General features: G+C 43.6%; 1 protein-coding gene across 1 annotated transcript in view; it reads right to left on the bottom strand.

Annotated features, from left to right (window-relative positions):
- Positions 1 to 15,677, bottom strand: part of BOD1L1 (biorientation of chromosomes in cell division 1 like 1) — a 68,191-nt gene that overhangs the window by 31,259 nt on the left and 21,255 nt on the right. The window contains exons 10-12 of the mRNA XM_060247271.1: positions 7,881 to 13,806; positions 4,169 to 4,236; positions 3,405 to 3,474 (exon numbers count right to left, since the gene is read on the bottom strand). Coding sequence (XP_060103254.1) covers positions 3,405 to 3,474; positions 4,169 to 4,236; positions 7,881 to 13,806 — 6,064 coding nt within the window. The remainder of the gene's footprint in view (positions 1 to 3,404; positions 3,475 to 4,168; positions 4,237 to 7,880; positions 13,807 to 15,677) is intronic.

Below are 15,677 nucleotides of genomic sequence, written 5' to 3' on the forward strand. Positions count from 1 at the left end.
TTAAAAAAGGTTTGGCTCACTGAAAATGTATAGGGTTTGTTTTTTCCTAGGGAAAAATGCAGTTTGTGAGAACGCTGCAGAAATCCTATGAAATATGTCTGCTCTTTTGGAACGAACGTGCTAAGATAGCAGAGGATGCAGCAGTGTGTAGCTATCCTTGCAGAAATGAAGGCTGCCAATTTATATGCAGTTTATATACAGTAGAAAAGAGCGAGAGTCAAGCAGCGCCTTAAAGAAAAACCGACATTGGTGGCAGGGGAGCAGCTTTTGTGAGTCACTACAGAGAGCCGCGACTCGCAGCGTCTCTCCTGCCCCCAATCTGGCTAGTCTTTAAGGTGCTCCTGGATTCTTGCTCTTTTCTACTGCTACAGATAGGTCTTAATTTATATATAGGATGCATTTGACATCTGACAGCAGCAAAGCTGCCGAGGTCTGATAGAAACGCAAGCGTCGCATCCACTTCAATCCTTCCCAAAATTGCCACTTTCCCCGCCCCTCTGCAGTTTCAAATTTCAGGAAATGTTACCTATTTTGCAGCAAGGAGGAAGAAGATCCCCCCCCCCCCCAGCTTGCCTTTTTGGTCACCTTCAATTATGTTTGCAATAGCAGCTCTGCACACTGACTCACTCCACACAGCAAAGTGGCCCTTAACTCCTTGCTCCTGTGCACAAACGGCAATGGTGGCAAGAGCCCTGGCGGCTGCTCACTCGCTCAGAAGACAAGCACTTTGGCTTGGGAAACTAACACTGCACGTCAGACAGGAAGCCAATGGCTCCCACTTGCCCATCTCCACTTTAAAACGTTTAAGAAGAAGAAGAAGATATTGGATTTATATCCTGCCCTCCACTCTGAAGAGTCTCAGAGCGGCTCACAATCTCCTTTCCCTTCCTCCCCCACAACAGACACCCTGTGAGGTAGATGAAGACATTGGATTTATATCCCGCCCTCCACTCCGAAGAGTCTCAGAGGGGCTCACAATCTCCTTTCCCTTCCTCCCCCACAACAGACACCCTGTGAGGTAGATGAAGACATTGGATTTATATCCCGCCCTCCACTCCGAAGAGTCTCAGAGCGGCTCACAATCTCCTTTACCTTCCTCCCCCACAACAGACACTCTGTGAGGTGGGTGGGGCTGGAGAGGGCTCTCACAGCAGCTGCCCTTTCAAGGACAATTTCTGCCAGAGCTATGGCTAACCCAAGGCCATTCCAGCAGGTGCAAGTGGAGGAGTGGGGAATCAATCTGGGTTCTCCCAGATAAGAGTCCGCACACTTAACCGCTACACCAAACTGGCTCTCCATGCTCTTAACATGCAGATCTGCTGTAATATCCTGCTGCGAGCTCACCAGCATTCTCCTAAGAGTTCCCTGTTAAAAGCATATTCATTAAAGGGAATTATAATGTGCACACAGTTCCCTTTACTGCTGTTACATTAAGGACTCATAAAAAGGAATTTTCGGCCACAGATTTCGATTTTAGCCTCTCAAACAGCAACAGGGAATTTACACTCCTGGGAGTCTTGGACTACTCTGCTTGGCATCTGCTACGCACACTCATTGTTGACAGAAAACATGTCTTTTAAACACCTCCCTTTTAACGTTGGCTGAGCAAAGCAGAGGGAGTGTTCTAAAATGTCTCTAATACAGAAAAAGCATTGCTGGTCTTGAACATTTTACAAATCTCTTACAGTTCAGAAAACACCAGAAAAATTGCCTTGAAAATACACTATAGTAAGAGCATTTTTAAGTGTAATGGAAGAAGAAACCTTAACACTCTGAGCGGGGAATCACCAACAGCCTGAGATTAAAATGTGAAATTCGAAGACACAGTTTTCAAAGGGGATTAGACAGATTCAGTGGCTGCTAGCCATGACAATTAAAGGGAACCTCCGCATTTAGAGGCACAGAATCACAGAACATAGAGTTGGAAGAGAGCTCTATGGACATCTAGTTAACCCCCTGCATAAGGCAGGAAATTAACAAACGCGTCTCCTTCCCCCCGGTGACCCCTGCAGGCTCCATGCCGCGAAGATGACTAAAAACCTCCAGGGTCCCTTGCCAAACGGGCCTGAAGAAAAAACGGCTGCCTGTCTCCTAAGTAAGGATCAGCATTTCCCTGGGTGTGTAAGAAAGGAGCACAAGAACTAAACACTGATGCAACCCTCCTTCCCATGATCTGCCCCAGAATCAGCACTGCTGTCAGATGGCCATCTAGCCTCTGTTTAGAAACCTCCAAAGAAGGAGAGCCCACCACCTCCCAAGGAGGAAGCCTGTTCCACTGAGGAACTGCTCTAACTGCCAGGAAGCTCTTCCTAATGTTTAGCTGTCAATCTTTGAATCCCAGTTCCAGGAGACACCAGGGAAAGGCCTCAGCCTCTATACTATTTTACACAGAGAGTGATTAAAATGTGGAAGTTGCTGCCAGAGGATGTAGTGACGGCCCCGGTAAATAACAGTGTGAAAAGGTGATTAGATAGATTCATGGAGGATAATTCTAATGGCCACTAGCCATTGGGACTGAAGGGGACCTCCACATTCAGAAGCACTAAACTTCTGAACCCCAGAGCCAGGAGGCAACATTAGGGGAAGGCCTTGGCCTCTACGCCCTGTTGTTGACCATCTGGAGCAGGGGTGGCCAAATTTGCTTAAGCTAAGAGCCACATAGAATATACATCAGATATCTGAGAGCTGCAAGACATGAACATCAGATGCTTGAGAGTTGCAAGGCAGGCAGGCAGGCAGATAGACGGGGTAGGTGGAAAGAAAGCAACTTTAAATGCATTCTCTAAGCCGCCAGCTGGTTTGGCCTGGAGAAGTGATTTAAAGAGAGAAATGACTTCTCCAAGCCCACTGACAGAGCGGTGGGGGCCTTGAGAGTCACATGGTATGTGTAAAAGAGCCACATGTGGTTCCTGAGCTTTAGTTTGGCCACCCCTGGTCTGGAGGAACTGGTTGGTCACTGTGGGAGAAAGGCTGCGGGACTAGATGAACCCTCACTAGTCTGATCCAGCAGGGCTCTTCTGAGGTTCTTAACAAAAAGCACAACCAAGCTCAGATACTCTGAAAAGTACAGCAGATCTCCATAACAGTATTTCCACAACAGCCAAGCAGCTGCCTTCTTTCCACCCATGTTATTGGTTGCCATTGACTTAATTTACTTAAATTGAACATTTGGGAACTGAATTGTAGGATGAACTAGAATGACAGTCTCTATTCCTATTGCTAGCACCCATTATTTTGCATCTAACAAAAGTTATTTTGCATCGAACTTCTGACATTTATTTCACGTTCACAAATGCGGCGGACCAAGAGTTCCATGTGAAGGAAGGATGCATCTAATCCCACTGCTGGGTGCCCAAAGTCACGACTTACAACTTGGTAATTTATTTCCTCAAAACTGTATTTACCTTTGGGAATCTCTTCTGGCAGCCCCTCTTTCTGTTTATTTTCTTTTATCGGGCTCTTGCAACGAAGCTGCTATGGAATCGAGGGGGGAAACAATGTCAATACTTCGCCCTACAGCATGCAACACTCGCTCTTGTTCGAACAGCCGCCACCAGCCCTGCGATCAGCAGCGAAGGCTGCGCTAAATGAGAGGTGGTCTCATGACAGCCTTAATAAAGCTCAGTTCAATGGCTGGAATAACTGGTCTGCATACAGAAGTTCTCAGCTCCACCCTGACATCGTCAACAAAAGGATCTCAAATAACATGAAACAACATCCCGCCATTCTATGCGCTGTGCATATGCTGTAAGGCAAGAAGGGAGTTTGGAATTTAAAAATGCCAGCAGATGTAGCCCTGTCATTTTTTTGCCAGCAAAGTCTGCCAGCTCTGAAACCTGCATCTACAATTAGTGCCCAAGTAGACTGTGATAACATGATATGCGACAGGGATCTTGGAACAGGGTTTACAGCAGAATCCTAAGCTACATTATGCCCTTCTGGGTCTACTGAGGCCAATGGGCTGAGAAGGGTATAACTCTGCTCAGAATTCCACAGTAGAAATAATATTTCAAAATGCCAAAGTGCAAAATTTCTTGGTCAACATCTTCTGAAGGGTTTGAAAAGCTCAAGTTTCATTTTCTCCTGAAAATTGCCCTTAAATACACACCTTTTAAAAGGATTGTGTCCAATTATACGGGAAACAATATTTGTATAATATCTCAAATACCTCTTCAGCCATCAAGTCAGACTGTAGTTCCAGCTCTTTGGACACAATGGGAAGCATTTTTTCATTGTCTAAATAAAGGAGAGTAATTTAAACATGTACATAAGGCTTGACCTGCTTTAATCTTATTACCTTGCAAAAATATCAAGTTAAATTAGCCAATTATTTCTTAGAATAGTTCTCCTCATTTACTTTTGTACCATGTTTTGACATATTTATATATATGGAAACTAGCCCACAACGACTATAAATATATTCTTGAAAAGACAAACTCATATGTGAAAAGGCTGGTTGTAAAATCCTGGAAGGGAAGAGGGACCACCAAACGAGGCAGAAGCTGCAATATGCGAGGCACAGGCAAAACTCTGTTGCTTCTGACTTCAAATATTGTGGTTTCAGTCCATAAAAACCAGTCCTCCTTAGCCACCAGCTCAACTGCTGACAAGTCATGGAATACTCAAGAATATTTCAGCCGCTCACAAAAACCTGGGTTACCTCCAAGGGTTCTCTTCTGCTAAGTGAAGAAGCTTTCCATGGAGGAGAGGCTCCTTTCTCCACAGAAGGAGTCTTCCTTCAACAAAAGATTCCTAGTTGAGTGGAATCATGAGATTCAAGCCACCTATCTGTTTTCTTGTACATGACTTCAAGAGTCATTGCAGAAGAATATTCAAGGGGGGAAGGTACCTGTCAGAACAGTGTACTGAGAGAAAGGTGGAACTGTTGGTAGAAAAGGGATTTGGCAGAGATGTGATGAGGCAGTTTCATGAAGAACAGATATTGGATTTATACCCCACCTTTCACTACCCAAAGGAGTCTCAGAGCAGCTTACAATCTCCTTTCCCTTCCCACAACAGACATCCTGTGAGGTAGGTGGGCTGAGAAAGCTCTCCTAGAACTGCTCTTGAGCAGAACAGCTCTGAGAGAGTTGTGACTGACCCAAGGTCACCCCAGCAGTTGCAGGTGGAGGAGTGGGGAATCCGGTTCTCCCAGATAAAAGTCCATGCACTTAACCGCTACATCAAACTGGCTTTCTGAAATTATCAACTGTTAGATTACATTGATGAAAAGTAGTTACAGGGGTAAAGCATAGGGGTTTTTTAATGTGTGTGAATTAGAGACAGGCATGGAACACAAAAATGGTGGTTCATTTGGTTTCATGGTTCATTGGGTTGCTCAATTTGGTGGTTTGTTTCATTTCATGTTTCTTCAATTTCCTGAATGATTAGTGGTTTGTTCAGTTTAGGAAAGTGCAGAACAGCCCCCAAGTGGGCTAGAGATGCCAAACTTGCGGCAAACTCTCCAGCAGACTATCCTTGACCTGCTCTCCAAGTTTGGTACAAATTGGATGTTGGGGAGCCAAGCTACAGCCCCCCAAAGCAGCTGTCCCCAGTAAACTGCTCTCCTAGAAGTATGCCAAGCTGGGGAACAAAAGGGAAGCTGCCCTGCAGCTTCTGGTCTGTTTCACCCCCAGGAAGATTGGAGGGGAGTGAAACGGACTAGAAGTGGCAGCTCCACTCTCCCCAGTTTTGAGTGAAACTAACCAGAAGTGCCAGAGGCTGGGGAATCATGCCAGGCTGTATGGAAAAATAAACCAAATGACATGCCAAGAAAAATGGCTGGTTCATTTTTGGATTTGAGCGCAGTGAAATCAAATTAACCAGTTTGAAACAAACCATGAATCAGCCATTTTCAGCATGAATCGCGATTTGTGGCTTGGTTCATGCCAATCCCTGATGTGAATAACTACACGAATCTTTATATGTATGTCGTTCACACACATAGCCCAACTCTCCACTGGATAGAAATCTAAATCCTTTCAACAAAATGGACATTTAGCCAGGCTAATTTGCTTTCTATCTTAACATGGATAGCCCAGGATACCCTCATTTCACCAGGTCTCAGGGTTGACCCTGGATAGTATTTGGATGGGAGACATTGAAGGAATACCAGAATCGCGACATAGAGGCAAGCGATGCAAACCATCTCTAAACATCTTGCCTTGAAAACCCTACAGGGCTGCCGTAAGAGATCTGTGGCATTTTCTTTCTAAACTTATGCCCAATTCTAAACAGATTGTTAATCAAATATTTATTTTTACAGTGTTTTAAACTCCTTTTCAAATAACCCGTTAGCAGTAGATCAAATAATGGTAAAACTCTGTCAATCTGCATATAATTAAAGCTTCCCACTACCCATTTGAAGCCACTGGCCCTGTTTCACCAGCTCCCCATTTCCATTTTGGAAAATGGCTTTATTTAATCCTTTTTTTCTTAACCCACAAAATGCTTTGCAATTTCATTCCATTATTAATAAGTGCATCTATACCACTGACAATAGGAATTTATAGAACAATATGAATTTATATAAAATGCAAAAGTATATTCTTCTTCACCTACAAAACATTTTGCAAGTATTGGTTGCCAAACTTTAGATGAGTCTCTTTCAAGATGAGTCATGTCTGAAATTTCAATTGGTTATCAATTTAACCACAGTTGAGTATCTAATGTAAGATTTCTCTGCCACTCATTAAAGTTACCCTTCCTTGTTTAAGTTTTCATAGGTATGCTTGCATAGACCTTTAATATTTTGTTTACTTGTACTCGAAATAGCTTACAGTTTTCGTATCCTAAGAATATTCAACTAATTTTACTTTTCTTGATTCTTAAGTCTTTGTTTTTTTCTGTAAGTTCTAATTCTCATACTTTATTAAATTCTCATGAATTGAATGGATTTGTTGACGTTAAGGACATGAAGATGCAGCCTGTACAGCGTCTCTTTTATTTTTGTCTGATTTCTTACAGCATGTAAGCTTCAAATATGATATTTAAAAGGAATCCTGGGTAGTGCGTATATAAAGATGCTTCTTTTTTCCAATCGTACATGTAAATTAGAGATGTTTCCCCAAATAGTCACTTCATAGGGTCCTCTCTCCGGGATTTCCAAATACATGCTGAAATAATCTATGTGGTGGATCCTAACCATGTTTTTCAATGACAAAAGATCCTCCCTGTCAATGGAAAAGGGAGAGCGCAGAGGATGTCTGCCAATTCCCCTCACCCATTCCAGACTCTTTTCCTGGGCAGGACATAGGGGGAACAGAGAAGCAGAGAGAAGTTCATTTCCACTCATGCTGCTCTGACTGTGTTAGACAGGATTTTAAAAGCAGAAGAATCAGACAATTCTCTCCATTATGGAAACAGCTTAACTCCTTGTACTACTTCTACGTAAGATGTTTATTATACATGCTACGCAAGTAGTACTATGATGTACTTCATCCAGCAGCAGTCTTCACATTGGCTACTCAGGAAAGAAAAGGTGTCCTCATCTTAATCCTAGTTTTAGCTGAGACTTTTCGCTACTTAATGGGCTGGATTCAGTCAGGTTTTTTTTCTATTCAAGCTTGCTCAATCCCCTTTCTTACTACCACATACCCTTTTTAAAAACATGTATACTCCTTGGTGTGCAGAATAGCCTCTGTTTGGTGGTCAAAGAGAACACTTCTCTTTTTCACCAGCGGAAAAGCCGCTTGTACCCAACCCAATATTTATTTAGCTTTCTGAATTACATGACTCCTTTGCAGAGCTGATGAAACCCTTGGGCCAACTGGTCATTCATGTTAACAGCTGATGAAGTCTTCAAAAACTACCAAGAAACATTCAAACATGAAACCTCATAATACTGTATTATATTAAAAAAAAAAAACAGGAAACCTCACCAGAACAACATCCTGCACTGTCTCGAGAAGCAGCTTCCAGTTCATGAGGATCATCCACTTTGGCTTCAACATCGGCCAAATGATGCTCTGTGCACAGACCTGTTTCTTCAGCAAGTGCTCTGTTCTCAGAATTGCTCACCGATTCAACAGGTAATGCTGCCAAATATTCCCTCCTGGGGAGGTCCCTTTTTCCAGAAAAGTCAGTTTTTAATACTGGGCAATACTGGTTAATATTGTCTACTACTATTTTTCTGTCTTCTGTTTCTTGTTCCAAGTGGATATCAGAAGGGCTTGAGGTGACTTCATTATGTAGCACATCTTTGTGGACAAGCACGATGGTTTCAGCAGATGGCGCCCCATCATCAGAGGACTCCAAACACATTTCTGTACGGAGGTTTTCACTTGCACTACTGGATTCCCCTGTATCTGCAGGCATTTCAGATTTTTTGGTTTCCTCTGTGATCCTGGATGCCACAGATTCTCTTGTCAAAGCAATCTCAGGTTCCTCCTGACAGAAACTTTGACTTTCTTCACAAACCACAACTGAAATGTCTTTGTTTTCTTTTGGGGCTGAAGATATGGAATGGCCGTCTTCGACACATGCAGCATTTCTTTCATCATCTCCTTCTATGTTTTCAAAAGCAACTGGAGAGTCCTCTAAGGGAGGGATGTTGGAGACACTATCACATTCTTCCACCATCCTTGCAGGGACTGTTGCAATGACCTCTGGATCCCCTATACGCAAAGGAACCAATTGCACATCAGGTTTGATGCTGGCTATGTTTTGTCCAAGAGTATCACCTTTTGTCCCCTCTTCAGCAAAAACTGCTGCATCTTGGATGCTTTTTAATGTGCTTTGAATAGTCAGCTGGAACTCTTGGCCTGCGGTATCCCCAGGATTAATAGCTTTGTCTTCCTCTGCTGCATCTGGACAGACGATGGTATCATCACCCTTCTCTTCTCTTTCTGCAAGCATCAATGCCCCTTCTGTCGTACTGGTAGTAATAGCAAAAGACTCAAGTCTTCCTCCTGCTTTGGTTTCAGAAACTGGATTCGATTCTTGTGTGGTTGCAGGAGACATAGAAATCCCCAGATGTTCTGCAGAGCTTGTTGAGATCATGGCTGCATGAGCAAAGGGCGGAATCAAATCTTCTCTGCCTGTGTGTGAAAGAGGAACCTCTAGCTCTTCATTAATGCTTGTAGAAATCACAGTGCACTCATCTCTTTCCTCCTGGCTCTGGTCTGCTGCTTGGCTTTTGTTAACTTCTCCACTGGATGCACTGGGCATGGGAGTGCCACACATTTCCACACTGGCTCTTCCAGTAGGAAACTGACTCTCACCATCTTCTGTGGTTGCACTAGGCATAGGGGCTTCAAATTCTTCCAACAGACTTGTGGAAACCTTATTTGGTGTAACAGTTCCATCTTGACTCAAACAGGAGTCAATGGTTGTACTAGGCATAGGGGCCTCAAATTCTTCTCCACTTAAACTTGTGGTCTTATCACAGCTTTCAGCAGAGGTTTGCTCCATGTGCTTGGAAGAACAATGTGGAGGTGAAAGACCTACTTTGACCACACTTGTAGAGATGGTCTCTGCTTCATCTTCATCATCTTCAGAAGCTGAAAGAACGGCCTCTTCCATTCTTAAGATCAGGCCTTCACATTTTCTCTCGTCTAAGTAAGATGTGGCATTCTCATTCTTCTCTTCCAAAACAGAAGGTTGGCCTGTACTTTGATCTGAGATGGCATCGATCATGCCAAATTCATATTTCTCTGCAACTGCAGACTGTTCCTCTTTTTCTGTGATGAAGCCTATAACATTTTCATTGCCTGAACCAATACTAGTGGTGCTACTTTCAACTATTCCCTTGGTGCTGTGGTTGAAACTGCCACTTTTGGTTTCTTCCCCTAAGCTAGTCATGCTGTCCACAGTACCTTTCCCTGCATTTGTGGTCAGCAACCCCAACTCTGTGCCAAGCCGGCCTGTAGCTCGGCAGATGGAGGAACTTCCACTTCCTGCAGCTCCAGCACAAAGCGCTGACCTTTCAGCTTCTTCGGTTCCTGTGCAGGCCAAGGAATGATCCATTTCTTCATTACCTCTTCCTGTGCTGGTAACAAAGTCTTCACCTTCTTCGTCATCCTCCTTAGCCCCAGTACTGGTCACAAAACCTTCATCGTCACAGGAGCCCCGGCTAACCTCAGCAGTGTTTGTTTCAGCTGTGGCTTCCGTACTCTCTGTAGCATGCTCATAGTTTTCTTGTAAGCCTAAAGAAACTGAAAAACCCTCATTGCTGTCCTCCAAGCCAGTGCAAGCAGCTGCAGCTTCAGGGTCATCTTCTGCTGTTATGCCTGTGCTGGTGACGGCACTTTCACCATACACAACATCTTCGCTCTTGTCAGCCTGTGTTCCAGTCACGGTATTACTGGCCTCTAATCCGGCACATGCTTCAGTCACAGCGCTGTCTTCTTGAGAGTCTGTACCTGTGACTGAGCAGATAGCAAAGCCCACGCTTCCTCCTGCCGCACCTGTACAAGTCACCGTGCCTTCAGCTGCTTTAACTTGCCCCGCACTGCTTGCATTTATTTGAAGTTCATCTTGATTTTCACCGTGTAGAGAGCCATCCCTATCTGCAGTGCCTGCGCTGGTGACAGCCCCATCACCTTCCACCTCACTAATGCCAATAGTGGAACTGTCAAAATGGCTTGTACCGTGGAAAGCGGAAGCCGTGCGCCTCCCTTCAGAGCCTGCACTGGTAACTGCATCATCTTTCTCTTCTGTTTCAACATTATCCAGGTTTTGCTCCAGTTCTATGCTGCTTTTGTTGCTTAGCTGTTTACCACTTTCTTCTACATAATTGGCAGCACATTCATCACTGTCCTCCTCCTTTGTACTAGTTAAGGAACTTTCGCACGCTGCAAGCCCTTCAGTGACACCAACACCACTTTCTTCAGCAGCAGTGACCGTGCACTCGCCATAGTCCTCTTTGCTTGCAAAATGGGGCCTCTGTTTGCTTTTGGTCCAGGGGCCCATGTGGAAACCTTCATCTGCTTCGATGCTTGTACAGATCAAAGTAGCCTTCCCTTTCTCTTCTGAGCAAGAAATAATGGCATCGCCTTCCCTTTGCATATTTACAGATGAGCTTCCTTCCCCTTGGCTTTCTCCTGTACTCGTAGCTGTTGCCATGCTTCCAGCACTTCTTTCTGTACTAGTTCCTATAATGGTTGCACCAGAAGTCTCCAAGCTGTGGCAGATACCACAAGTGTTGCCTCCTACGCTACTGCCTACAACACTGGTTTCATTTTTATCTTCAGTGGCTCTTCTTGCGTTGCCACTGCCTCCTCCTCCTGAAATGTTCCTGGGCACTGATCCTGAAGAGGATTCTGTTACAGCTATGGTACGATGGTTTTCCTTTATTTTGTCTTGGCATACTGTAGCATGTTGGTCTTTCCTTACAGAAGAACCTTCACCTGGACTGTCTCTTTCTACTTGCTCCAAGATGGCTAACTCAGATTCATCTGTATGGACACGTTCATCGACGATCACCAGGTCATTCAGATCGTTAGTCTGCGTCACACCAGTTAATACAGTTCTTACACTTCCTTGCACAGTGCTCTCCTGAAGGTCTGTATTACCTTCAGCCACTTGTTCGCCACTTAAATAAGCAGCTTCACCCTTGGTTTCAATATTTTTGTCATTTATTGCACCTCCTTTCACATCACTGCCAAGTACAATAGTATCATGTTGTTCCATTTTAACAGAATCTTCTATTTTACTGTCGGAAATGGCATCTTTACTACAAGGCGTATCTAAAGTAAAAGATTCCTCCTCAGACATACTACTCAAAGTGTTTGTGATTTCTGCAAGATTGCTACCCTCTTCTCTTGAGGAGCTCTTGGTTGGAGAACTGCTTTCTTTGCTCGGATCAATTACATTTCCAGGAGTGCTCAGTGCTGGAGAACTCTCAGACACTTCTTGGGATTTTAACTTCTCACTGTCCTTGTGAGAAGGAAGTGAGAGCTGATCACCTGTCTTACCCAAAGGAATCACACAACCTGGCAACTGCTCGGTAGGTTCCAGATTCTTCAGAGTGTGATCATTTATATCTCTCAGTCCATCCTCTTCCTTTTGGGGAATGTTTTCATCTTTTTGCTCGGAGTTAATGTGACTTGAAAGGGAAGGTTCTGATGTCCTTTCTTTGGAATGACCTGATTTATTACACTCAAACACTGAATGATGCATTCGGTCTTCAGCTGCATTTTTAAATTCAGTCTCTTGTGAATTATCACTGCCTTTTTCTTCCACTTGAGATGTCTGATGAGACAATTCGCCAAGTGTTTGTTCCAATTCAATCTCCATTGCCTCTTGGTTTTGCTGAGAATGCAATGCAAGACTACCAGTCCAGACTGTGTTCTGAGAAGCTGGGAAAGAGCAACCTGCAGGTATGACTGCTGGTATTTTTTCTTCTCCCATATCCATGTCTTGGGAAGACAAACTTCCTTTTCTGTTTTCCCCTGCTAATCTTTTACTAACTTTTTTATCTGTAAACTGATTGTTTTCTTGCACCCTGCCATGACTGTCCACTTGTTTAACACCTTTGTCTTCCAGTTTGCTCTCTTCCTCTCTTTTTCTCATTTCCTTACTACTGTGCTTCAAACTTTTGATTTTTTGACTTTCTGTTGATAATTTCCTTTCCAGCCGAGAACTGCTTAAATCCTTATCACTTTTAGTCTTCTCTTTTGTAGACGTTTTTTCTGTCAACTGCAGCTTAACTCTGTGATTAGAATCTTTTTGTGAACTACTCATTACGTGTGCTCCACTTGCAGGCTCCAACCCCATAGAACTGTCTTCCAAAACTCTACTTTCACTTTTGGATTTAAAATGCTTATCTAGATCACTTTCTTCTGCATTCTTTTCTTTTTCTGATTTCTGCCCAGATTCTTGCTTGGAACATCTTTCTTGTAATTCATTTTCTGCTCCTTTGGCTTGTTTGCTATGACTCTTGGATTTGGACTTTATCAAGAGCCTTCCTTCTAAGATACTTTTTGATTTTCGCCTGTCTTTGTGAATACCATCACCCTGTCTTAAAGCACTGTCCAGGCTAACAGATTCTGCATCATGTCGATCCTTATCTTCTACATAACTTTCACTTCTCTTTGATGTTGCAGAACCGTGTGGCTTAGATGTAGTACTCTGAGACTCCTTCTGTGGCCTATAATCACTTGATGATCTTTTGATCTTATGTTCTGCCCTTGATTTTCCTGTAGAAATATGTCTGTATTTCTTGTTATTCTCTTTATGTGAGCTTTCCTCATTTTTAGAAGCTGCTTCAGACACAATCTTTACTTCTTTGTTGCTTGCCGATGCTTTCTTTTCGCCTCTGTGCTTATTCTTCCTTTCACCTGATAGAGTTTTTGTTAGCTGATTATGTTTTTGAATGCTCTCCTCAGCTTTGGGACCTTTCTCAGTTGGTAGATTTTCTACCTCATCACCTGTTCTATGAACACCATCTCCTTTATATTTATGTTTTGTTAAGGGTTTGTCTTCAGCAAGAGTTCTTTCTTTTTCGTTTTTCTCTTTTGATGACCTAGCATCCTTCTTGAGTACACTTTTGAAATTCTGGGGTTCCAAATCTTCCTTTTTAATATGTTTTTCATTTTTTGGTACATTTTTCTGCTTCTGAAGTTCTTCTGGGTTGGCCTCTGACTTATCACTGGGAGCCTTTGGATCCTTGACTTCGGTATCATGCTGGGCTGCATCTAGTTGAGGGCAGGTAGACATTTTCCTTTTGTGTTCTCTTTCGACTTTGGAATCATTTCTGCTCTCTTCAGTTGAATGAACTGACTCTGAAAGTCTTCTAGCAAGTTTATTCATTTCAGTTTTGCCCTGACTCGCTTTCACTTCTTTCGAAGACAGCTTTTCGCCACTCTATAAGAAAACATAACAGATTATTAGATAAGGGAACAAATGGCTAGATATATCTGCACTGCATCACAGCCTTCATTCACTAGTCTTTCTGCACACATTTTCTTAGGGAAGCAAGCCAAAGTACTGTCCCCAGCCAGGTATCTTTTCAACATCACTATCCCAAAATATCGGATAGCTTTCTCAAAAGCACGACTCAACGCACTTTTCTCTTCGGTGCTTTTGGGACGTTACGCTGGGTACCCATATCTGGAAAGATTGTGCCCCTGCAATTGCAATGAGGTTGAAACAACTCTCCACATCGTTTTGCACTGCCCCAATTACAATGACTTGAGGGCAAGATTAATCTCTCCGATTCTTGGGTCCTTGGTGGGCAGGCAAGAGGATGAGCCAATTGCCTTCCTCCTGTCTGACACTTATTCTGATGTTTCATCTAAGATTGCCCATTTCTGTTATGCTGCTCAGTTGGAAAGGAGGGAAATTGAGAGTGTAAATCTTGGTTATGAGTTTTAACAATATGTGTAATAGCAGGAGTCAGGAATTTTGTGTAAGAGGTGATGGGTTTGTTTTTATGATTTTGTTTTTGTTTGTATTAAGCTGGTCGGATGACCGTGAATAAAGAACTACTACTACTTCATTCACTATTTCGCCCTGAGCCTGCTTGGCGGGGGAGGGCGGGATATAAATAAAATTTTACTTTACTTTACTTACTTACTATTTTAAAGAATCAATAAAAGAATTCTGCAGTTTCACAGCTGGATAATATTAGTCTTCTCTTTTAAACCCAAAATGTTGAAAGTAAAAAACCAACTGGTCTGTTTTCTATCAGTCAGCTCTGGAAAATTGTTCGTTGCCTGTTTTTGCCCCAATCTGCCTGTAGTGCCAAGCTCCAGTCATCCTCTGCCCGGCTTAATTCGATCCCAGGGTCAAGAGGCCGTGCTATATTCACAGCTCCTTCTGCAGGGCCATGAAACTGCCATTGCCTCCCTTCAATAGGGGACAGAATCCTGTTGTGGGTCAGCCAGGGCTCAGTGAGGACTCCTCAGGAAAAAAATGGCTCCTAAGAAGAAGAGTAGCCAGCTCTGAGTCAGCAGAAGCAAACGAGCAGGAAGACACACTGCAGGCTGGTCAGCGTTTACAGTCAACAGCTGGTGTGGAGCCACCAATATTCTCCAGCCCAGGGTCAACAGGTGAAACTCAGTTGATCGTTCCCAGCCCTCCAGTATCACCCACACTCTTTGAGAGCTGTAGAAAGAGGATAGGAACAGGGCGACAAGAGAGATGACAGAGTGCTCGCCTCCTGGTCCGATGCCAGCTGCTTGAGTAGTTGCAGAATTATTCCCCAGCAGCTGGCTGCAAATTTGACCTTAGACACATGCCTATAAAAACCAGCCAGAGGAGGCCTGTTAGGCATGGAGGCAACATGGTACTCTACCGATGATTCAGATCCTGCCTTGCTCACGTGATTTCCAGACTGGCTCCTGACTGGTTCTGCATAACTCCAGCTAGCATAATCCTTGGATCTCTTAACTATGCCTCTTGGACAGCTCTTTGACCCTTGCATCCTGCAAGCACCTGATTCGCAACAAATCTCTTTGGGTGACAACAAGAAGGGGCATCTGCTGTGGAAGATGCACCCTCGAAGTCCCTGCTTTGAACATGGCTTGCCAGTGTGGAGACCAGATTTCAAGTTCACCTCCTGCGAAGAGGGCCAAACCCCATTTCCCATCCATTCATTCAAGGAGAATACATTATTTCGTCTCCCATACAGACAGAACTATCAAATACTGTCAACATTTTAACAGGCAAATGAAGAAAAAAAAAATCAAAGTTAGGAAAATGTATTTCTGAAAGAATCATCAGAAATTTCTCCT

This window comes from Heteronotia binoei, chromosome 9 (assembly GCF_032191835.1).
Source record: "Heteronotia binoei isolate CCM8104 ecotype False Entrance Well chromosome 9, APGP_CSIRO_Hbin_v1, whole genome shotgun sequence".
Taxonomy (NCBI): Eukaryota; Metazoa; Chordata; class Lepidosauria; order Squamata; family Gekkonidae; genus Heteronotia; species Heteronotia binoei.